A 25,815-nucleotide genomic window follows, 5' to 3' on the forward strand; every position below is an offset into this window, starting at 1 on the left:
TTTTTTTTCCTTTTTCTTTTTCCACTTGGATCGTGGACACTAGGGGCTCCCTTCTGCTTGGAGAGAAGCTTTTCCTGACTTCTTTTTTCGCTTTTCTTCCCTCTGCAAAAAAAATAAATAAATAAATAAAACAATGTGGAGTTAATTATCATATGTATGTGTCAGCTTCAGGAAGGGGGCTGTACTTGGATATCCCATCAGAGCCAGAGTGACTTCGGGTTTCTTTTCTGTGTGTGTGTTGTTAAAGGGGTGGAAAGGACCTTGTGCAATAAAAGTGCAGGCACCAGCCCCTGCCAGCGGCAGAAGCAGCAGTCCCCAAGCCGAACCAGAGCTTTGTGTTAAACCGCCTGGGGAAGTTGCTTTGCAAGATCCCAGCTTCCATTCATTGAGCCAGCCTCCAAAGGGGGCTGCGGTGCCGCTCCTACCATCCTCCCCGGACTTGGTGATTTCCAAACTTGGCAACCTTTTTCTCGATCGCATTTCCCCCCTTCCTCCCCCCCCCCCGCCGCCTTTATTTGTCTCTCCCCGCGAGGACACTGAACGATTTCGGACGAACACAAACGTCCTCTCGCCTCCCTCTGTCCCTCCCCTGCTTTCCCCCGCCGGGAAGAAGTTTACACTGCAGCCACACCAGCGCCTAAACAGAGTCTGTCCGCCCGCGGCCGCCTCCCGCGAGCCCAGCCCGGGCAGCGCGCCCCTGCCGCTCCAGCGCCTGGATCGCCGCTCGGGGACCGCGTCTGCCCCCCCCGCCCCGCCGCCGGCCGCCCCCCCCCAGATCATGCAGAACTATAAGTACGACAAAGCGATCGCCCCGGAGAGCAAGAACGGGGGCGGCCCTGCCCTGAACAACAACCCGGCCAAGAGCGGCGGCACGAAAGGGCTGCTCGTCTGCCTGGATCTCCTCTGCCTTCTCATGGGTGAGCGCCGCCGGCCCGCAACTTTCCTCTCTCTCTCTCTCTCCCCCCCCTGCGGTTCATGCACTTTCTTGGGCAGCCCCCGCGGCTCTTTCTCGGCTGTCCCCCCCCCGCCCCCCCTTGCCGCTCGCTCTCTGCTGAAACTGAAAAGGAAGAGCTTTGGGGTTGGTTTTTTTGCCTTTTGCCAATGCATCTGACTTGCTAACTTCTCCCCCCCCCCCTTGCATTTTCCAGAGTTTTGCAGCTGCTGGCGGTCTCTTTTGCAAGAGGTCTTTTTGTCCCCCCCCCCCACCACCTTCTCTCTTTTGCTCGCGTGCGGTCCAGCTGTATCGTCCCAGTCTGCTCGCCCTGTTTGAAAAATTATGCCAAAAAAAAAAAAAAGCCCTGCAAAGATTTGCTAGAGTGGCAGTTTACACTGGCTGTGTGCAAACCAAAGCCCCATCCCGGGAAGTTTGTTACAGAAGTAGGGACAAAGTTGTGAAGAGGTGGCTAAAGGCCACTGGGGCAATGAACGCGGCGTGGTTTGGCTTTCGAAAGCCCCCTCCTTTCCCCCCTGTGAAAGCCACAGCGATGTATTGAAAACGCAAAGTAGTCCTGGTGTCAATCCAAATAAAATGGATGTCCCAGCAGCGAGCAGAGCTTCTGTCTGTCCTCAGTATGTAAACACAGCATCTCCCACCCTTGCTAGCTTTAGGAGCAGAGAGGGGAACAGGTATGGTTTTCATTTTGCTTGAGTCTAAACAATAGTTTGAAAGGTGCCATCGCAGATTTCGTCTGTTGGGAGCATGTAGTCTGTCCCTCTGCAAAATACAACAACTGCAGGGGGGAGGGGAGGCAGTGGTTACAGATTGGAGATAATGTGTGGTTTGTCCTACCAGGTTGTTGATGGCTTCAGGGTTTTAGTTTTTTTTCAGACTACAGTGCAAGTATCTCTCTGCAACTAAGCAAAAAGAGGAGAAACATCTTGGTCTTATGGGTGGACTTGGTTCTACACAGGTCAGTGTAAGAGGTTGAAAAGAGTGAGAGACAGCAGTTGATATGCCACAGGGCTGACAACCACTCATCTCCCACAGTAGCGATGGACCTCATTAATCAAGAAACAGGCATGCTTCCAGTTCAGAAAACTCTCTGAAAGAGATCTGGCTAGGTCAGATTAAGTCAGGAGATTGATGAATTCACAGTTTTTACTTGTAATAAATTTAGCTACCAGGCCTTGTTTTGATATGATGATAGAGGTTTCATAGAGAGATTACAATGATAAAGAAGCCAGGCCCTGCTTCCTCTTGAATCAGGGGAAATCTTGTGCAATTAAAAGACCCCCAGGCTGGTGTAAACTGGCCCCATTCTACTGACTGCATTGGAGGTTCACCAGTTTACACCAGATGAGGATCTGACCATGTGCTGAGTAATCTGTGTTGATATTACCCAGTGCCATGACCTGCTGCATGTATATAACGTGTTAAAAGCACTCTCACAATCATAATACCTCCCCAGTGTAAATTAATGCAAGGACAAGACATAATAAGTCACGCTTGTGAAAACAAACTCGTCCCGTTCCCCTCAGGCACTGTATAGTTTGTAAATGCTGACTGAGATGCTGTGTCAAGCTGCTGGACTCGGAGACATTATTTCAGGAGGTGAAAGCCCTCTCTCATTACTCTATTATGTGTCATATGATGATTAACACTTAAACTCAGAGGATTCAGAACAATCCTCTTAATCTCAGAAAGACTTTGTCAAATGCTCATTTTCCCTTACGGACTGTGTGGACACAGATAAGAATGTGTTAACTATTTGCAGTAACCCATCCCTGACTCATAAGGCAAACTCAAGAAAAGCATGGCACGTGTGTTTCGGTGGCTGTGAGGGGCTGGCGAAGGTGGTTTTTTTTTCTTAACCAAATAGAGACCAGATCCTACAGTGCTCCCGGGGAGAGTTTTGCTTCAGTGGAGTAGGATCAGGCTCCCTGCTTGTCTGCATACTCTCTTAGACACAAGTTCGTAATGCTGGAAAGTAGCACCACTAACTTTTCTGACAGCTGTAATGGACAGGAAAAAGAACCAATGGGGTAGGCTTTTAGGCTGATTTTTGCAAGCAGCAATTCCCTTCTTCCCACATAGGGAAAAAATGTGCATAGAAATGTATAAAATCCATGTGCCAAACATAGCGTAGAGACTGGAGAAAGCACTTGGGGTTTATTGCAGCTTCCTCCCCCCCCCCCCCCCCCCCGCTGCCACCGCCCCTCAAAATGATGTATCACAACACACTGTGCTGGCAACAAAAGAAAAAGGATATGGCTCTAAACAGTGTCCAGGGGGCACTGCGGTCTAGTGTATCAACCATATGGCTAGAAATCCCAGACCTGGGTTCCAATCCTGTTTCCAGTGCAGACTTGCTGTGTATCCTTGGGGAATTCAACTTTCTGCGCTTCAGTTATGGCATCTGAATAACCATACTTACTCCCCTTTTGTAAGCTTCAAAGGCAGCTACAGATGGAGATGGCTGCTGTGTAACAAACAACTAAACACATAACAAATGACTAAGCACATTTCATGAAGTTTAGAAACAGCTGAGAAGGAAACGGTGGGCATTGTAGGTTACTTTTGGTTGTTGGGATACATCATTTGCTCTAGTCCAGCCTTCCCCTTCCCCCTCAAAGGTACAGACATCTCATTATATGTATTTACAGAATAAAAAATAACTATTTCCTTGAAGTATTGTGTGTGCACCAAAGAAAGTGATTTAAGACATCTTGTAGTAACATATCTAGAAATCTGTTGATTTGCTTTGCTAGAGAAACTCTGCTTTTGCATTTAAAGGAAAGTATAGTATTGTCAACAGTTTCTTTCCAAATACCTTGCATGCTGAAACATCTAGCATTTGAAAATAGTTATGTATAAGGTTGACTATCTAATTGACACATGCATGCAGGAAAAGTCGACTGGCTTCCAACAAATAAATTAATAACAGAAGCATGGGATTTTAATATTCTAGACACCACAGTCTTTAAAACAATTGTTTCTGCTTAGAGCACATTTTTCTGAAGACTGTCAGTTTGATTTAATTTTTGCGTAGTTTATTGATCATCTGGTCTCTATTACTAGGCACTAATATATTAAGAAGAGAGACATGGTTTTCTCTTTATATTCCCACAGGAATACAGACTAGTGCAGAAAGCTTAATCTTCTTGTATCTGGAAAAAATAAAACATTTGATTTGCTCTATATAAAACTGATAAAAGTAGAAACATATAAACTAGCTTGACTTACCTCATTCTTCTAAACAGAAGGTTAAATTCCTGGTGAAATGATTCCTACAGGTCAAATCCTCCAACCCTTTACTCACGTGAGTTCTGTTGACTCCTTGCATGAGCAAGTACTACTTGAATGAGTAAGGTTTTGCAGGCTGGATTCCTAAACCCTACAAGAATTATCTGACATATGTTACCAAAGCACCAATTTACAACTGATGTTAGAAATGGATAATGTATGCAGTGTAACTGCCCCTTTATGTTGTTTTATGCTGATTATTTCAGGTGAGAGCAGAAAGGGAATGGTGAATATTCTAGTATATCTGAGTAACATTTGAAAGTGAGAGCATAATTTGAACAGCTGAAGGAAGGAGTCTGAGTCTCGCTTAATCATGTGCAGATGCAGAGAGTTGGTAAAACATAGTAAGACAATTATATAACCTGTAACCATGATGCACTTGTGTGGAAGGTCTTTACAAATATACTCAAATTAATAATGATTTCAGGATTGTTGGGGGATTATTCTGTGACACAACTACCATGTGCAAATACAGTAACAAAGATCAGAAGTTATTAACTTCAAGGGAAGGAACTTTTCTGCTGACCAGCTGACAGAAGAAGAGTCATTACCATCTTAATATAATCTCATCTGTGGAAGAGAACCCAGTAAAATCTTGCAGTGTTCATGAGCTCTTGATTCCCATCTAATCTTCATTTATACCTTTGAGCTCTTTAGAAAAAGGCCTGGTTTAGTTCAGTTTGTCTCGTGTTCACTTGGTTTGTGATGCAAAGATGGTATTTCAGTGAAAGGAAATGTGATCTATTGGCAAAGATGGGAAAAATTTAAGAAGATGAGTGTTCAGTTGTTTAGTAAAATGAAGAGTAGTGACTCCTGTTCAGAACTATAATGAAAAAAGTGATCTATTTTATGGTGGTGGGAGGCAGTAGTAAAGACACTGAGCCAGATTCTCAGCTGGTGCAAACTGTCAAAGGCCTGTTGAATTCAATGGACCTGTGCTGATTTATACCAGCTGAGAACCTGGCCCATAACATACAGAATGACAAGGAGACAAGTCCTTAGGCTCTTCTGATTTGGAGGTAATTCATAAAAATAGTAAAAGTTTCCTTTTCATTTGCACTGTTCTATGATGCCATATTTACTTCTACCAGGGATATGAATAAATATTGGGGGAGGAGGGAAATATAAAATATTCTTAAAAATTTCCATTAAAAACATGCTTTCTCCACTATTAACTTTCCAGGAGTTAGTTCTGTATAGGCTCCCTTCTGAGAGCATGAGAAGGAGATTACCTAGACTTTTTTTTTCCCCCTAGATGTGAAACATTTATTCTGAGACAGCCAGATAGAAATAAGTACAGTAGCCTGTCTCAGGTGCTTCCTTTAACTTTAATCTAAATGTGAATAGTTATGGGAACCTAGCCCACCTTTCCACTCATCACTAAGTAAAATGTTTATCTTGATGTGCGGAGAGTGGTAAACACTTAAAAGACTTAAAACACTTATACCTGCCTCTGAAAATTTCCACTATGTGCATCTGAAGAAGTGGGTATTCACCTGCGAAAGCTTATGCTCCAAGATGTCTGTTAGTCTATAAGGTGCCACAGGACTCTTTGCCACTTAAAAGAAGGAGTCACATCTTTATTACAGAGGGATCACTGGGAATAAACTAACTGAAAAGCTAGCAGGAAAGGGTTCATTTTACTGGCTGTCAATTAATTACAGGTTGAATGGATTAGACCTGGATGAAGATCTTTTGAAACAGACCAGGTCATGTGTCTTGCTTGTTTACACATTTACCTTTCGTTCCTTGTTATCAGAGTTCTAAAACTTTCTAAGCATGGGACTCTGAGTGAAATATATTTGAGTTGATTAAAGCTTATACAGACAACACCTCCATCAGTATTCAGTAACTCAGCCAGAGGTTAGGGGTCTATTACAGGACTGGGTGAGTGAGGTTCTGTGGCCGGCCATGTGCAGGAACCCAGACTAGCTGATCATGATGGTCCCTTCTGACCTTAAAGTCTATGAATCTATGAATAACATGGATGATTTTAACCTTTATTTTTGGCTTTGAGCAATGTCCACAGATTTTATGTCAGCTTGATTCATTAACAGAAATAAGCACCTTACTTAGCTGGACTTTAAACTAGGTCATCTGAAAAACAACAACAACAACCCCTCTCTGTCTCCTTCCTCATCACTCTGTTTAGAGAATAAGAGGATACTTCTTGAAATTGCTAGGACAGCAAGCAAGCCAGTTAAGAGTCCCTAGTCATGCATCCGCTTGGTTGTTTGTTGTGTTTCACCAGAAAATGATATACCCACAGGTCTGCCAGGAAGGAGTTAAATCTCTACAGTGCTCTAGCTACACAGTGAAATAGGAGCAAGCACTGCTTCACATTCAAAGAGTAAAGTGTAGGACAAGCATGCAGCTCTCTACCTCACTGTAGGAAAGATTTATAGCCAGGGAGGGAGAAGCCCCTGCTCTTGATGGGAGTGTCTAGCTCCACCTGCGTATTAAGCTCTGCCCAACAATCATATATTCCTTTATCTTTGCTGACAGTCTTTGACACTTCTCCTCCATGCACAGAGCAGCATTTGGCAACAGTAATGCACGGCAAAAGGAAAGAGTGTCTGCTACCTGAAGCCCAGACACAGAAGCTAGCCAGAAATTCTGTGTAGGCAAACTGCCATTAGTTATGGCAGGAGGGATTACAGAATAACATAGTACCGTGGAGAGCTGAAGACTAGAGCATGTGCACTCAGGATAGGGTGAAAAAGCAACCAAGACGCACACAGCCGTCCCTGGAGAGCAAACACAGGATATTCTCCACCTCATGTTAATATGCACTGTGACTCTGAGGGCAAGTCTACACTACAAAATTAAGTCTACTGAAGTTACATTGACATACAGCCACCACAGTAATTAAATCAATTTTTCATGTCCACACTACCCTTCTTCTCTCAGAGGTGTGCATCCTCACCAGGAGTGCATCCACTGATTTAGCTGACCGCTCCGGGCTGACAGCACCCCACAATGCCCCACGCTGTCAGCTGCCATGGTCTGACAGCCAGAACAGTCAACACAGTGTCTGCACCGACACTGCTTTGACCTAACTGCATTGACCGAAGCACCATGCCTACCACAGTGGTGAAGTTATTACATTTGGCGGGAGCAACGTTGTAGTGTAGATGCTTTCGGAGTTACGTTGATGTAACTCTGTAGTGTAGACCAGGCCTCAGAGTGAAGGCCTCGCTGCAGCCGTGCCACTGACAGTAGCGTGACAGTACGACTGAGCAGCAGTGTTTTCCTGGAGAGTGGGACATATAGATCGAGGCAAGCTAGAGGAGGAGGATCCATGTCTGGCTATTATACAGACTGAACTGATCCTTCATGAGGGAATGTCCTTGGCCAGGCAAGCTTGTAGATAGCCTGTTTACTCCATCTACGGACTTGTGGACAAACTGGACCAGTTGCCTGGAGCATTGGTTGGGTGCAGGTGGTTGGGTAATGGGCCAGACAGATCTGCCTTCACACTTTGCCTCCTGCACAGCAAAGGCGCCTTCCCCTATATCCTATAGTTGGGCTGCATTGGAAGATGCCCAGACCATTGATGAATATAGGGTACTCTGCACAAAACAGCCTTTTTTGCTTGGCAGGGGACCTACGTCAGGAAAGCTCTAGCCAGCTGAACTTTGTCAGCCGGCACTCAGTCAAGCAGCATTTCTATGGAAGCAGGGAGGACTCTGCCAGCAAGGACGATAGGGCAGATTTGGATCTTCAGGAACTTTTCTATAGCTCACACAGGTGTAGTGACTTTCCAAAAGTCCTAATGGTGCCACATGACAGGCAGATTTCATTTTGCCTACGTGGTTGTTGGAATCCTGGAAGTCAAATGATAGACTCTCTTGAGTCTTGAGGCTTAGGTAGATTGTTTTTTACACTGGACAGCTGTAAGCTTCAGACTGTTTTCTCTTATACTCTCAACTCACTACACTTCTCATTCCTCTGTCTGAACATAGCTTTAATTTTCTCCTTTACTGTCATCAGTCCAGGGCAATCATTACAGCAGACAACCGCTGCAGCTGGGAAATCTGGAAGCAACTGAGAGGCAGCCCCACTGAGCATTTAAAAATCTCTTCACTTTTCTCAAAGGACTCCATGTCTCTCTTTTATATATACATATAGTTTTAGACCTGGTTTGATCCTAAATCTCACTTTAAAAAATAAACTTAAATATTGGCAAAAATTTCAAATGCATACATGAGCAAAGTATGTAATCTAGAAATTTGGGAACGAGTAATCTAGTAACTTTCTCTATGGGGAAAAATGTGTGTACAAAATTCTGTTGCCTTCCAGTAAAGCATCAAGATTAAACTGATTCATTTGGGACTTTTAAAATCTCGTTTTATCACACATGACTGTAGGCAATTCAGATTTGATTTGGGTTGCCTTGATGTATGCCATTTTCTTAGTGGATGCCAGCCTCACTATATCTGAGAAGCTGATCATTTCATTTGTTTGAATTGTTTATAATGAAAATGACCTAGGCATGTTTCAGTGTGAAGGTAGCTGAGAGGTATGGCAGAGGCTTGCTGTGAGGTTGTTGCAGTAAGATGTTATCCAAAACACTATGGGCATGCTGTTCATAACCTTGGTATTCCATTTAGTGTGTGCAAGATAGGTAGTTAGTTTAGACACCTACATGCCCCCATCTGTGCCTGAAATGAATTGTGGGTGATTATTTGTGGCTGCAAAAAGGAAAGTTGAGTTAAGGTTCCTTTAAAAAATTAGGGACTATGGTACTGCACTTGGCAAGCTCAATCCTCCATACTTCACTCACATGATACAGCTGTGGAGTCAAAAGCAACAGCCTTCCCACCCTTTGGGTAGACTATCTTTATGTAAGTACAGTATAATTCCAGTTACCTGAATTCCCTGTATCTGAAAATCCTACTTATCCAAATCCCCAGTGTGTCCCTCAGGTAGCCCTACATTAGTTAATAGCACTTCCGGTTATCTGAACGTCTGGTTATCTGAAAGTTTCGGATGTCCCCCAGGCATTTGGATAACGGGGAGTGTACTGTACATCCATAGCAGAGAACTGCAGACTGTTTTCAGTCTGACTGCAGCATGCTGTGCAACTACCATTAGGGTTAAGTAAATATTGTGTACATAAATACATAGCTGCATGGTCTAGTGATAAGAGAAAGGGGAAAGGCGGGGAACAGGGAATCTCCCATCCCCAAATAGAGCTTTCTGCCCACACGCAGAAGGATATTAGCGCAATGTTGCCAAATGTCATGATTTTATTTTGTGTCTGATGACTTTTCTTAAAGCTCCACTTCGCGCATTTATGTTACTGTGGGAGAATGTCGGCTTTTGTTTTCTAAAAAAAGTAGATTTCTAGCCCTTCTGATTGTGTGGTGAAGCTTGAAAACATGACGTGGGTGAAAGCTAAAGGCTCAGAAAATGGATGGTAAATTAAAAGAGTCCAACATCTACTAATGTATTATAAATCTCATGATTTCTAAGCCAATCTCATGATTTTTGGAGCCTGACTCATGAATTTTGAATGTGTGGGGTTGGCAAGACCATAATACCCAGAGTCAGTGCGGGGCTCATTGAGTCCTCTATGTCTCACCCATTTGGAGGCTGCAGTAAGCCACATCTTTCATCTCTTCCTTGTGTACCTGAAACCTGCCTGCTTGAAGATTTGGGGCCTGAACCTGTAAGTGCCCCAGGAATGGAATTGCCATTGAAGTCAGTGGGAATCCCATTTGTGGGACATCTTCACAGCTTGGACACAGGAAATACAAATAATAACAATAATAATGATAGCTTTTTCCTATAGGAGCTCTAACCTATCAGGAAACTCATGTCCATCACTTTTAAACATGCCTTATATTTCTTTAATTCCATTCTCTTTTTATCTCCTGTCTCTCCTGCACCTTCTAGCATGCTAGAGCACTTAAGTGTCATTTTCCACATTTCATTGTATGTGATGCCCTAATTACAGCTGTGTGGTTTAATCAATAGAAGGAGCTTCTGAACTCCTGTGAAACTTCCTTCATGCTGAATAGGTAGACAGCTGCTGAAAAGAAGAGTTGAAGCATCTTTAAATAGCTTTTGATGGAAGGATCAGACTTGCAATAAGAGTAAGAGTTCCCAAAAGAGTATATTTTAAAAGTATGGAAATTGCGTTCATCCCAAAGAAATTAGGTGTATCAGTGATTTCCACAAACTCCAACTCTGTCAAATTTTGTCCTTTATTTCACTGACAACGTCTTATTCTTTATTTTGTTGTGTATTTTGGATGTTAGTTCTAACCAGACTAGTGGGAGAGAGGGCAATTATTTGTCTCCCCAAATCAATATTAACTATTAAACAACACGGTTTTGGCACATTTAATGTATTGAACTCCAGGTCCTGTGATGAGTTTGGTTCTCAAGATGGTTATAATATTTATGCCTTTTGTATTTGTATCACTGTGTTAAAATTGATCTAAATAATGTGTGTGTGTGTGTGTGTGTGTGTGTGAGAAAGTGGTTAATAAACTAGGAAGGAAATATAGCTCAAATAACCGAGGATCCAATTTTGCAGGCCACACTCTGGCTAAGCTCTCATTGATTTCAGCCATGCAAAGTACATCTTGACTGCCGAGTAACGTGGGCTGTTACTCAGGTGTTGTCCCTAATCCCCCTCCTGCCCATGCACAAAACCCGCTCACCTGGGTTTAGTGGCGTGTTCAGCCTGAGATGGCCGGGCTGTCTGAGGCTGTCATAAAGCCCAAGTGAGGCTGTCAGGCAGGCTGTAACCCTAAACCACCCACTTTGCAGCAAAGATGCAGGCTAACTCCCTTGAGTGCTGATTGTCCTCTAATGCCGTCCCACAATTCACTGGGAAAGAATCATACAGTGGCTCAGCTTACTGTAGCTCAGAGAACCATGGGATCTGTCCGAGGAAGCCCTAGCAACACACATGGAGGTGAGTGCATCCAGCCCTGAGGGCACAATAACGCGAGTTGGGCGTTGCACTGTGGCTATTCACACCAGTGCTGGGCTAACCTGAGTGCTGATCGTCCAAGTTCACTCTGCAGTGAAGCCTTGCCCTTACTGAGGCCATGATCTGGCAAACACTAATTAATGCTTATGGGTAAACATGAGTAGGTCCACTGAAATTTAATGGAACTGTGCTTAGGGTTAAATGCATATGTAAGTGTTTGCAGGGTCAGGGCAGTAAAGACTGCAGGATCAGGAGTCACTTTTGTTTCATCAGTAACACCAACCGAAAAGAAGGCCTGTTCTTCCTTTCCCTAGATCAAATGGGAAGGCAGAGATTCGCTGGTTAGCAGCCTTGGGCGTTCCTCTCTTTCATGCAGTAAATGACAGGTTTTCTGACAGCTTGCTCCTTCGAAGGGTGGTAGTTGTGGATGCTTGCCACCACAAAAAGGAAGTGACAAAATGGTATCACACCTATATGTAACTAACCACAAAATGGTTTTATTGTAAACCTGTCAAAGTTACAGCTGTTTTGGAAAGTTTTTACAGCATTGCCCTAGGGTCTGATCATACCTGTGCTGAAGCTGGGACCACAGAATGCATATGAATTCCATCATCCATTGCATGATACACTTATTCAGAGTTTAGACATAATTGCATGACTTGCAATGTATTTGCCCAAACATTTAATTATAAAGAGAAAAACCAAACAGTGAATGTGATGGAAGCATTTTCTTCTTCTTCAGTCTTTCTGATATTTTCAAAGTAATTACAACTCGGCATTTTGGATGTTACGCCACTTTCCTTAAACCTTCTTGCTGAGGTCAGTTCATGCTGTACGGAACTCATACAGAAGACGGCTCCAGTTATCTTTCCCACTGATGTTTACAGGAAAGTTTTCACTATAGTCAGTGTACAAGTGCAGTGTCCATAGCAACTGTCCAAGAACCCCAAACACTTCTTAGCAGCAGCAATTTTTTAAAGCCCTAGCAAAAATATATTGCCCCACTCCTTGTTTTTAAACTGATATTTTCATAAGGGAAACCCTAGTTAAAATATTTTATTACGACATTGTCTTTACTGATCCCCTGTTGAGTTCCTTTTAGTGGATCTCCCTGTGCATTTGTTTTCTGCAGCTGGTCTAATAGTTTGGGGCAGATTCTCAGCTGCTGTAAATCAGTGTCACTCCGTGGAAGTCAATAGAAATAGGACAGTTGACACCAGCTGAGGGTCGTGCACTGTGTGTTAAACAACAAGTTGATCCTATGATTACTTAAACCGTCAGGGTTTTTTTTCTTCCTTGTGATGCATTATTTATTATTGTTTTTGGATCACAGAAGCACATAGAGTCTGCAATTGAAATCAGAGCCCCATTGTGCTAGGTGCTGTACAGAGGCATAATAAGAGACAGCCCCTGTCCCAAGGAGTTTACAGTTTAAATAGACAAGACAGACCAAGGATGGGGGGAAAAGGAAGGATTTTTATCCCCAGTTTTCAGGTGGGAAACTGAGGTACAGAGATTTTTTTTTAGGGAGGGTCACATTTTTAAAGGTATTTAGGTACCTAAAGATACAGAGAGGCACCTACTGGGATTTTCAAAAGTGTCTAGGCACCTAACTCACATGGGAACTAGGTGCCTAGGTGCTTTTGAAAATCCTACTGGGTCCCTAATACTTTGCCCAAAGTCACACAGGAAGTCTTGTGGCAGAAGACAGAATTAAACCCAGATCTCCCAAGTCCCAGTCCATTGCCTTAAACTTCGTCTCAAAGGAGGAATGCATATAACTCATGTTAATATTAATGGGAGTTCTGTGCATCTATCAGTAAGACACTAGACTGCTAGGACTTTGAAAATTAATGTTTGATTAACCTATTAAAGTTTAAGTGACCACAGTGTCATGTGTACTTCTCAAATAAGGGGAAATGAGTGTTGTGCCATTTGGCTACCTTTTGCATTTGGAACTGGCTCGTCCAAACCTGGAACAGAAGAGTTGTGGTGTCCCTTGATAAAAATATACATGAGACATCTGTTAAACAATGACACATAGTACAAATGGTTAATCCTAAAGTGAAATGATTTACCAAAGTGTTATCCTACTTGTAATTGTCAAACTAACAAAAATCTTCCCGATTTGACTAGCCACAAAAGGCTATGCTTTTATTTTAAGGCCTAATCCTTACTTATACGAGTGTTTGCAGGATCAGGCCCTATATTCCATTCAAATATGTTAAGTAGGATAATAAAGTGGGTTTTTCTTAGTCAAGAAATCTTTGTCGCTTTCATATGCCCACAGAAGGAGTGCAGCTTTAGCACACAGCTGTCATTCTGGTGCAGTTTCCACAAAGCAGTTAAAAACCAAGGTAACAGCAACATTTTGAGTGAAGGGGCATGAAATGTGGAATAGGTTCAGTGTATTTCTGTGCCATTGTTGGAGTCCTATTCACTCTGAAGCTGAATAGTAGAGTGATTAGCATATGGGCAAGTTTCTAAAGCGCTGGTCTGTACGTTTTTTCTTAAATGACAAGTTTTGTGGCATTTATTTTTCTGACTGAGTTGGCATGAATCTTTGACAAATACAAACCCATGAGAAAGTCAGATGGGGTTTTGGAGAAGGCCCATTTTGATAAAATCTGCACATTCAAGGTTACAAAGAAGCTTTCTAAAGACTGGGCTTTAAGGGCTGTTACAGAATGTATTCTGGGCACAAAGTTTTTTTTTAATTAGTAGATGGCTACAAATAGGATATGCTACTGTTGACCATAGGTCCCAGTGGAGTCCCCTGCATGGATATAATTATGCCTTTAGAGACCCTGATAATGCTTGCGTTGAAGTCACTTGCAAAACTGCTGATTCTCTATCATTGGCAGTACAAAAAATCTGAGAATCAAATGCCATTGAGAGCAAACTGTCTGCTGACAGAGAGGTTGATTAAAGTTGTAGGGCCTGAGTCTGATTTCAGACAGGCATAAGTTCTTTGGTTTATGCATCCGATGAAGTGAGCTGTAGCTCACGAAAGCTTATGCTCAAATAAATTTGTTACTCTCTAAGGTGCCACAAGTCCTCCTTTTCTTTTTGCGAATACAGACTAAAACGGCTGCTACTCTGAAATCTCTCATTTGACAGTTATGTGAAATCTTCAAATCAAGACAGGATGCCTTACTGGACCATATGCTTTAGTCAAATACAAGCTATCAGCTCAATATAGGGGTATCTGGATGAAATTCTGTGGCTTGTGTGTTATACGGGGGTCAGACTTGAGGATGTAAGTCTATGAATGAAATCAGAGTCAAACCACGCATATCAGTGGAGCTGTGCCAGTCCCCCATAAGGGCCAGTTCTCAGTCAAGTGGTTTGAAAGTGTTCCCATTATAGCCCATTGTTTTAAGGGAATTATAATATGCCTTTGAAACTCTGCTGGGCTGAAGGGTAGATGACATATAATCAGGGGCATTTTTCCCCTGCAGTGTATATTGTAAAATAGTCTAGTGGGTTGAATTTACAGTCGAGTACAATAAATGAAAAGTAAAAACCTGTTTTGAATATTTTTGAATATTGACTCTGTTACTGTCATTTAAAAGCATTTCCTACCCCATTATTCCGTACTATGACACTGTGGCCTTCTATTGCCATCAAAAGGTACGTTTAGACTAACCTATGATTTTTGATTAAGGGCATGAGCTAAATCCATAAAGGCCAGGGATATTCTAAGTAAGGGTTTGGAACCCAGTCCTGTTCCCATTGCAGTCAATGGCAAGAATCCCACTGACTTGGGTACTCTGGTTCTACTCTGCTTTTTAGAGTCATTTAATCTGTGCAACTGGGTGCAATCTGCCGGCAGACCAGAATGGTAACATTTCTGCCCTCATTCTGCTCAGAGATAAATGCTTTCACAAGGGCGAGGCAGGGGAAATCAGGCTTTCAGATCCTTATCTCACTTTGGTCTGCTCAGGTAAGGCTTTATCCAAAGCCTACTGAAGTCAAGAGAAAGAACCCTCCCGCATTGGCTTGAATGGGCTTTGGACCAGACCTGTATCAAGGGTCGGGGGGGGGGGTCCTCGAACAACTGGCTGGGTTCTGTTGTAGGGGTGTTGTAAAATCTAGGCGCTATGTAGAGAGTCACAACCTTCATTCATGCTGCGATGTTCAGGTTAGACACTTAAAGGCATTTGTGTGATGTAACAGTAAGTGGGAGTCTAAACTGCATCACTGGTACTAGTAGAAAGAGGCTGGATTCAGAAGTCAGCACAGGACAGAAACCAAGATATATTGGGGTTGTTTTTTAGGTAGATCAGATTTAAACATTTGGGTCTGAAACATTGAGCTCAGCATCGTATTAACTCCAAGCCTCACAAGTACATTACGCTGCAGTGTTATTATTGATTTGTATTCTACTAGTGCGAGTACCCCTCGTGCGCCGTGCAATACAAACAGATAGCAAGAGACAGTCCCTGCCCCAAAGACACAAGTGAGAAAGGCAGGCTTGTTATCCTCATTTTTTCAGATGGGGCATAGAGGGTTTTAGTGATTTCCCTCAGGTGGTACAGGAAGTCTGTGGCAGGTCTGGGAATTGAATCTAAAACCTCCCTAGTCCCAGTCCCATAAGTCCATGCTTCCTCTCATGAAATGTGGAGCCTGTGATTGTGCTTTCAGATGAGGAAAATACACTTTTTTTTTCTTTTCCCTTTAAAATATCCAGGCTTTGGAGGACACACTGCATTTCAAGCTTTCTGGTGTGTCTTACCCTATATCATTTAATGTTGATTAAAGCTATCATTTAGACTGGGGGAGAGGTGAGGGAAGGAATTTAGCTCTTCTGGTAGCAATTAATGATTAAAGAGTTGTTGGAAGTAATTTTGTAATACTTTCTTTTTTCTCTCTTTTAACTTGAAACCAGTTCCTTAGCAATGTACGTGCCCCAGCAGTGAGGTTTTGAAAGCTATTACGGGACCACAAACCTGCTGGAGGCTCTTTCTGCTGCCAGGGCATCCGAGCATTAAAAAAAAGCATTGGGGGTTCAATCTGAGGATATGCTGATTTGGAAAGAGAATACAAACAAAGAGGCTGTTCAGTGGAGAGGCTGAGGGTTGGCTTCTAAATTAGAGCAGTTTAGGATTGGTGAAGCATCCGCAGGACTAGAAAGGTATGAGGTGGATGCAGGAAACTATAAGACTTCCCAACACAGCATGGTTTTGTTTTCCAGGGGAGGGAATAAGCTGTAGGTGCTTGTCTCTTTTCCCTACCAGCGGGGGAATCGCCAAAGGGGTGTGAATATAGTTTTGCATTTTTGTAATGGAGCGGGGAAAGATTCCCTTCCCACAAAGATAGGTGGATTTCTCTCCCTAGCATTTCTGGCTCCAGGAGTTCTGCTTGTATCTCTGTCTGACTGCCCCTCAATGCCGCCACAATCCCAGCACTCCACAATGAGCTGGTCAGGAAGGGCTATTTACTTCTGAAATCACAATCCCGTCGCTGGTTGGCTAAGGAGACAGACACGGGGGAGAGCTGAGGAGGTAACTACCAGAGATATTGTGGTATAAGGCATGATATAAATCAGTAGCCAGATCAGATAAAGGAGCAGAGTGGTCGGAGAAAAAAAATAGAGATGGAAGAGAAAGCACTGTACTCTGCCTCCAGTAATGAACTCTTATTTGGGCTGCAGGAGAGAGTAAAGAGCGGAGGACGAGAGATGGAGGGGCAAGGGTCTGCGTCCACGTTTGTCCATGTTCATAGGGCAACAGCTGAAGGTGGAGAGTTGTGAGCTCTTTGGAGCAGGGACTGTCTTTTCATTGTATGTGTACTGCACCTTGTACAAAATAGCCCCAGCCCCCAACAGGAGCCTTTGAGTGCCACCACAATACAAACAAATAATACTCATATAAAAGGAGAGAGCTGCCTATAATGTCCCCGTCCAGCCAACTGGATATTTGGTTGTAATAGAGGAGAGCTGAAGGGTTTATGACCTTTCTCACATATTGTTTGTTGTTTTTGTATTTGTGGCCAGGATAAAACCATGCCCCATAACCTGCCAGTGAATAACAGAACTCACTATTTTGATGCGCTCTCTCTCTCTCTCCTATGATGGTATTAAGTTTTTCCCCAACTTGATTTTCCCATAAATTATCCAGGTACAGATAACTGGCATAAAGACGCAAAGCTTTAAAACAATCCCAGTTAAGCAGATTAGCATAAGTACAAATGAAGAAAACTTAAGTATCTACATGTCAAGCACAAGGAAGCAATAAAATGTCAGGTCCATATTTTCACTTCCTTAGTAGATCAAACTTTGGGTTGTAAAGTGATAACTGCATTTGGTTCGCAATATGAACATGCATGGTACAAAAAACACAATAGATATAAACCTGCATGTCCTAATAACAGCTATCTGGAACAAAAGGATTAAAAGGGACAGTGCCAACTATCCCATTTATGTCAGGTGGGTTTTTTCCCCCCTTACTATTTAGGTGTTACAAATAACACCTAAAATGAGTGCAACTGAAAAAGATTAGCGTAGAAAAATATTTTTCTTTTCTTCCCCACCCCCACCCTCCCAGTTTGTTTACACTGTGTATCCAACTGCACAGGGAGTCTTGTCACTGACTTCAGTGGATCCAGGATTTCTGCATGTAGTCAGTTTCACTATTTTCCCTGTGCAGTCCTGCGATCTTGCTTCATATGAGTAGACCCCCTGTGTGCCACTCCTGCAATGCATTACTGGATTGGGAGCATTAGTCAATTTCTCCTCTTGTTTATGAGACACTTTCACACTACAATAGGGAAGAAAAATATTTTTATTAACATAGAACAAAATGTGATTGTAAACCCACAAAAATTAGCAGGGGGTCTCAGTGGGAAACCTGAAATTACTTTTAAATCATTTCCCTGTATTGTTTTTGAAGTGAACTAGATTAAAGCTTCCCCTATCCCTTCAAAATCAAATGAATTGGAGCAGTGCAGCATGCCATTATATTACCTTCCTGCCGTAGTGCATTATTATGGAACGTTTGACAGACTATTTAACATGTATGTTTAATATTAGGCTTAATAGAATAACAAATGTACCTCTGCAGAGCTCTGATTGATCTGCTGAATGGCATCTGAAACATTAAGCTCACTGGGTGTCCGAAGGAATATCCATAGCAACACTAATCAGTTGTTAGATATGTGTTATCATTTTCCCATTCTTTTGTTTCCTATCTTCCAATGGATTCCCACTATAGGCTTCCAGTACAGGCTGCCTCTTAGCTATGAGATTGGAACCAAATCCAAGATAGGCGTGAAAGTCCTTATGCTTTTTCATGGCTTATGGTTCGCGCGGAACAGCCTGGAAGGATAATAATGGCACAATCTATCAGCACATTGTTCTCAGGACTAAGAGCTTGCAAACAAGATGAGTCATTAGTTTTATGGTGCCTGTGCAAGTTGTTGGCTAATGCAGGATGCAGATGGAGACTGGCTATCAGAAGAATGCATTCAATCAAGGGACTGGAGACAAATCGTTAGAGAGTGTCAAGTAGAATAATTTTTACCTGGCAAACCAATCATTGTGATAAATTGGGGTATTTGAAAATCTCTGTTATTATTTTTAGCCCGTTCCGATGACTGTGGGTTGAGAGAGTGAACAATCCTTAAATATAGCTTTTTTGCACAGAATTGCAGTTCTAAGTTTCCTAAAAAATGTATAATGTAGAGGAATTTTTATATTTATGCACGTCACTTCCCCCCCCCCCAAATTGCCACTTAGCCTGTGAGTGAAGAATACCCTTTTAATAAGATCTCTTGAATCGCTGCACTTTTGCTCATTAATTTTTTCCGGGCTATGATTGGAAGGGTCAAATTCTGCATATATTCACATCATATACAATCACATGAAAGTCAAAGATGTCAGTGCAGCCCACTGTTGTATACACAGTCCTTTAGGCTTGATCCACAAATAATATTAATCTGTTATAGCTGCCAGCTGGAAGAATTAGTCTTTTATCTCTGGCTACAGAAGCTCATGCTTTAGTTGTGTAGGTCCTGGGTTCAACTGCCAGTGACATTCAAGATGATAGCCTTTACAAAAGCAAAAATGATGACCCATGGAGTATTGGTAACATGGGTTGTTACGTTACTAGTATCTTCTACTTGACTTCAGCAATCCATCCCTGTCTTGCAATGATGTTTCCTTTTGTGGATTGAACAAAGCTGAGAACCAAATGAGGGAGAACTGAAAATTAGTTTAGAATTCGATTAGATCTGAGTTTCAAAACTTGGAGTTTGGGGGGCTCAGAGCTCACCACAAAGGGAACAGCAGTGACACTAACCAACCAGCTTTGAAGGCTGTTAATGCTCAGGAAGAAGGAGGATCCTTTGGTTAAAGATTGTAGTGTTTATAAAATAGATTCACTCCCTGAACACTCTCAGTCATGACTCAGTTTGTATGCGCCTGTCTGGTGGTGTGGGGAAGCAAAGAGACAGCCTAGTGGGTGGATAATGAGCAGTTTAATTCCAATCATCAAGATTAAAGATTAATATTAATTTTGCTCAGTTAAATTGGATTGTAGCATTATGCCTTCCAGTGATGGAAACTCATAATTATTTCATAATCATTAATTAATTCTTACATAGTTGCGAAACAACTGCCTCCATGCATCATGCTTCACTGAATGTTAGGTGGAGAATGCTTCTTTGTTAGTAATAGGAGTAACGTGCATTCTTGGTAGGGGAGGTGGCACTTCAGCATTGGAAAGTGCAGGAAGAAAGCAATTTGGTGCATATGATTGCGGGGGGGAGGGGGAGATTTTTCCAAACTAGTGTGATAGTGAGTGAAAAATGACACCATTTCCCATAGTGTTGAGGGCAACTGGTTGATCCTGTGCTAGGATTTTAGGTTGCTTTTAGGAAGGTGTTGACAGGGGAAATAATAAGTCGGTTTGATATATACAGTAGCCTATTTGCCTCTGAAGATCTACACTGAAATTCTAATCAAGTCATAAAGGAAATGAGTTGCATTGTCACAACCTAGTTCCCAAGGGAGTGTTTGCCTACAGAAATTAAAACCTCTTCAAAGTATGGCACAACTGTGCTCATGAAAGAGAGCAATGAAAGCAATGAGAGTGAAATGACCTGGCTTGTATCAGATTTAGGGCCCTATCCTTCAGTTCTCATTCAGGCAAAACACCCAGCGACTGGGAAAAACATGAATTCCATGGGAGGCTTAGCCTGGGAAAAAATTGCGAGATCAGGCTTATTGGTTTGTGTCCTATTAGCAGAAAGCATGAGGAAGCTTGTTCAGTACTCTCCTACCATCTGTCATGGTAATAATATCTCCTTTCCCGAGCACCACGAAAGTTCACTACTTTAAAAAAAGTCAGCTAAAATCAGCATATGAAGTTTGGTGTGTGGGGTGCGTAAGTCTTGACACTAACTACCTGTGAATCATCCAGCAGCATGTTAATTGGTACCCCTTAATAGATTAAGATCTGGCATCAAGTCTGCATGTAATTACAAGCCACACACAGAAAAGACATAGGCAGCTAATGAACTCTTGCCAAACCCGAGCTCAGTTTGTGAAGCTTTTGAAGTTTGCTGGTCTTTCAGCAGTTTATATAGTAAGCATATTGAAAAGCGTCAAATCTTTCCTTTTGACAGGATTTAATAAAGGTTAGTTTGTTGAATAACTAAGACCCTCCAAGTCCCAGTCTGAGGACTAAAGCATCTATTTGCTTATTTTTAAATGCGGCAGTGATTGGAAATAGAAGGCATTCCTAAGAATTCTCAGAGATCCTGTCTCTTAACAGCAGCCAGAAATATTCCTTTTTAAGAAAATAAACTATTTTTATTAGAAATCATTAAATAGTTTTAATGGTGTGGAAAAAAATGCTTTCATGTAATTAGAATGCTTAAAATACTTGGCTGTGAAAAGATATTTAAAATGCATTCTCTGTATCTATACTAGGCTCAGTGTTATAAGGTAGGTGGTAAAGGAGTTTGAGAATGTTACCGTCTGGGAAGGGAGTATACATTTTAATGAACTCCGGGAGCCGTATTGTGCAGTGCTGAATTCAGATGTTATTTGTGCTTTTCTCGTAGTTGCTGTGGCATTTGCTCAGTGCTTTGTTCCTGTGATTAGATTTCAGCCTGAGCGCTTCTCCTCCTCTTTTCATGTCTAATTTTACAAAGGGAGTTGTTGTGGAGGAAAAACAATTTCCATGAAAACCTACGATTTTCAGGCAAACATACCAGGCTGATTTCATGGCAGTACCATGGTGAAGAGGAATAATGTTACTTGGCACTAAGCCCTTCAGAAAAAATGGAGAGAACAGTGAAGGCTTTGTCGAAATTTACCTCAATAAAGAAAAAGGGACTGCCATTCCCTTGGGCTTCTTTAACCTTTTTTCCCCAATTTATTCACACATTGCTTGACAGCAGGGCACTGCATTGTTACAAGAGATCTGAAAAGGGAAGTTGGGAATTATCCATTTTTGTGTTTAAAAGAACACTACACACATTGTGTCCCTGGAGTACAAGTGAATAGCAGGCTAGCTGCTGCCTGCACCATTAGAATAAGGAACAAACTTGGGCCTGATTTAAACTGTAATCGACGAAAACATGTGCATAAACCAGCACATTACCTGCCTGCTTGCAAAAAGCAACTGGGCAAAGTATCAGCCCTTCAAATGCATTGCTATTGCCATTACAGTGTTGACTTCAGCTGCATTATGGTAGGAGCTAATTTGATAATGGTGGGAAATTGTGCCAAAGTGTAAGCTAAGATGACATAGTAACGGTCTAATGCTGCTCCTTGCTTACATGGAAGACAGGGCCTGCATTTTTGAAAGTGGCTAGGATATTTTTAAGTGCCCAACTTGATACGCCTACTAGGGGCCTGATTTTCAGAATGTAGGTGCTCAGCAATTTCTAAAAAACCAAACCCATCTAAGGTCCCTGCAGTTTGGGCACCCAAAAATGGAAGCACTCAAAATCCCTGGTCGCTTTTGAAAATCTCAACCCAAAGAATGTTGGGAATATAAATAATGTGCCAGGCAAATTAGTTGCCTCAGAACCTTTCCACAGAGGGGGAGGAATGTCAGGGTGGCGATTCATCCTCCTCTGGTAATGGCTTTTGAGGGATTTTTCAACCCTGTAGACAGTAGCTTTCCCTTTCACTGTAGGTTTTCCAGCTACTTCACACCAGTGTAATTGAAACCATGAAAGGTCTATCAGTTCACTGTGCTGTGATTGTGTATGAACCTGTGTGCCACATGACAAATCCAGGAGACTTAGCACTTCTGTATTCCCAGTGAAACCAGGAGATTGAGGAGACCGAAACAGGATTTTCAAAGGTTTAAATTTCATTCCTAGTTAAAATGGCTCTAAGGGGACGTCTGATTTAGTTCTACTCTCCCTGTTATCCATTTCACAGTAGTCCATATCCTCAAGGCACTATGGTTGCTATGGGGATCTGGTTTACAGCATCCAGGCAAGATCCTCACCTGAAGGAGAACATGGGTTGGTATGAGAAGAGAATGGGCAAGGATTGGGGGTGGGGTATTCAGAACAGGGCCCATAATCTCTGTGGGCAACTTGATTCATCAGTCCTTACTCAGGAAAGCTCCCATGGACCTCAAAAAGGACTGAGTAAGGACCTCACTGCTGGCCTTTGGATAAGAAAGTGTTTATTTAGGCCTGGTCTACACACACAATAGCTATTTCAGTTACAGGTGTGATTTTTTTTAACTGATCAATGCGACCTCTAGTGTAGATACTGTTATTGTGGTATAAAGTTGTCTTATGACAATTTAGCTTATTCCCTTCCTGAATGGTAATAAGCTGTACTGATATAATCACCTTTATGCAAGTGTAAATGCATCCACACTGTGTGTGTTTGTGTGTACTGCTGTAACAGCAACGTTAAACTGGTACATCTTCAGTGCGTAGGGTCTGATCAAAAGTTCATTAAGGTCAAACTCCTGTTGATGTCAATGGGCTTTTGACTGGTCCCTTAAACACCTGCCCTTTTCTCTTTGTTGTGTGCTGCATATTGCTTCTTGGACAGGTCTGTGGAAAATGTACCAACCCTTGATTATCTGGGGGGGAAGAGCTTCACTTCCACTTAATCCTGGGAGTTGCATAATACTGTACTATTTATTCCTGGGGAACTTCCAAAAAAAAGTGTATTATTTATGCCAAATATAGCAAGAGGAAATAAATTATAAATAAAAAGTGATTAGCAAACTTTTAAATAGAAGGTCAAAAGGATTTTTTTGGACTACAAACTTTTTAAGCTTTCAGTACTTGTATTCAGTTACAGAGTTATATCCCTCCGTTATTTATGCAGGTGGCCGCTGCTTCAAATCTGAAGAAAGTTTCTGCCTTTACAATAGGGTACATTGACAGACCTGCATCAGAAAGCTCCTCGTTGCAATCTTCAGTGCTACAAGCATGGGGCTTGTCTTATCCTGAACAGGCTGGAAAGGGAAAGTTGCTCCAAAAACATGCTTAATTACAGCTGAAATGGTTGGAGAGGAATCTCAGGGGGGGAGCAAACAAAGCTTGGGAGTAAAACAGATGAAACTGAAAATTTAATTTTAAAATGGCCACATATGGACAAGGTGAACTGGCTTCACTTTCATTTAAAAAAACTTCTGCATTCATCCTTTCATTTTTTCCCCCCAATGTATATGAAGTTTTGTGAACGTCAAAATGTGGACCTATGAAATTGCAGGGATGTTATAATGAATGTTGTATGAAAAGTAGCCAGGGGTTATAGCTTATGCTGTTTGAGGACAGTGTGCTGAGAAATTGAGGCCACTGTGTGTTGTTTGCATATATATTAAGGGCAAGCTCCATCAGTCCCTATTCACAGGAACAATCCCATTAAATTTCAGCATATGTCACAACTGATGGAATAGAGCTAATCCTGCCCCCTCTCCTTGCACCCAACTCACATTGACCTCAATAGCAGGATCTGGTCCATAATTACAATAAAAAGTCTCTGAATACTTGGGTTTGTTCATGATTCCTATTTGTGTCAATGGGAGTAGTGTGTCTCAAGGAGAGAACGGATCCATTTACTCTTAAACCAGTTTAAAGAAGAGCTCCCAGGTTTCCTTGAAAGAATATAATTTGGGCTTTGTGGAATTCCTTCTTTCCCACCCTTACCGCCTTTGCCCCCCCCATTATGAACTTAATCATGGGATTCAAATCCAGAGGTCTTATGTGGTCTCAGACCCTTCCATTGGCATGACAAGTCATAGTAGAGCAATTTATACACAAACATGAAGTCATGATGAAGCAAAACTCATTCCAAAATTCCATTGACCAATATAGTAAGCTACATTCACTGCATTTATAACTGAAAACATAATCTCCTCAGTATATTTTTCACATGGTGTATTTGCCATGAGTATTGGAGACGTTGCAAACCCATTTTAAAACCATTTCCCATTCTAGCTGGGACATCCAAGGTCAGCTGTGTCATATCTGCCTATTTCTTCCAAATGTTCAGATTTATAGAGGCATCTTGTAAGATCTTGACACTTTGGATTTTTACTGCATATCACATTTTATTTCTTGCTTTAGACCATCTGAAATGATGTCTTTGTTCCCGTTCATGTTGGGCTGCAGCTGGCCCTGGTTTAGTATTTATAATAGCTTTTGTATTCACCCTGTCTGACACTGGCTGTCCTGCCAGTCTGGCCTTTGTTCTACCACATAAACACAGAATTTTATATACACCTGGGAAGTGTGTCTTGGACAAGGACTTTTAATTCTTATTAGTGCATTTTTAGCCATTTAAAAAAAAGTGCACTTTAATATAAGCCTTTTTAAATATATCACTGCAGGTAGAACTCCCAAGAGGAACACCTGAGTTTACTGCTTGATATTTTCTTCTTGTGTCATTTTCTTTCTTTCTTTGTATGTGTTGTTTACCTCAGTAAATAGGTAACAGACACTTTTAGAAGCCTAGTCTTGCTCCCACCAAAATCAAAGGAAAACTCCCATTCATGTAATTTGGAACCGGACCTGGCACCCTAAGATCCCAATAGTAGACTGCTTAGACTTTGAATCAGAAAGAGTTTGATGGTGATCTATCAAACCCTTCCGTGTGTGAGGATGATTTGCCATTTGTTTTAAATGTGTTTGCTGCCAAGATCTTTTCTATATAACCAGCCCGGAAAGCCCACACAGATAATCACTGTCAGGATCTGACCTTTTAGCAGCGTTATGCTTACAGATGTACCTCAAAATCCTGAAATTGTTCATTGCTGCTTTCCTGATAAATGCATTTGACCAGTAGGTGGAGACATAGTTTACCTTGGGCCAGCAGTTCCCAAATTATTGGTTCATGTGTCACCTTCTTAAAAAAAATTGTTGTGAAGTGAATGGATGGAACATCAAGCTCAAGCACCACTAGTAAATTCCTGCCTTAGGCCTCGGCATTCCAGTGGGATTCTCTACACCCGTGGTTTTCAACCTTTATTCATGTGTGGGCCCCTAAAATATTTCGAATGGAGGTGCAGATCCCTTTGGAAATCTTAGACCGCCAGGGGTCCGTGGTTCATAGGCTGAAAATCACTGCTCTACTCCAAATCAGTCTCATTCACTTCAGAAGGAATACACATGTGCAGAAGGGTCATTAGTAG

At 42.1% G+C, this 25,815-nt stretch overlaps 1 protein-coding gene across 2 annotated transcripts in view; it reads left to right on the forward strand.

Moving 5' to 3' along the window:
- Window positions 1-222: 222 nt before the first annotated feature.
- PLPP3 (phospholipid phosphatase 3) overlaps window positions 223-25,815 on the forward strand; it is a 64,263-nt gene continuing 38,670 nt past the window's right edge. Inside the window, exon 1 of one of the 2 annotated variants that reach the window (XM_073357589.1) lies at window positions 223-917. In XM_073357589.1, coding sequence (XP_073213690.1) covers window positions 779-917 — 139 coding nt within the window. In that variant the 5' untranslated portion in view covers window positions 223-778. The remainder of the gene's footprint in view (window positions 918-25,815) is intronic. The other variant, XM_073357588.1, reaches the window with a different exon arrangement.

Source organism: Lepidochelys kempii, chromosome 8, assembly GCF_965140265.1.
Source record: "Lepidochelys kempii isolate rLepKem1 chromosome 8, rLepKem1.hap2, whole genome shotgun sequence".
NCBI lineage: Eukaryota > Metazoa > Chordata > Testudines > Cheloniidae > Lepidochelys > Lepidochelys kempii.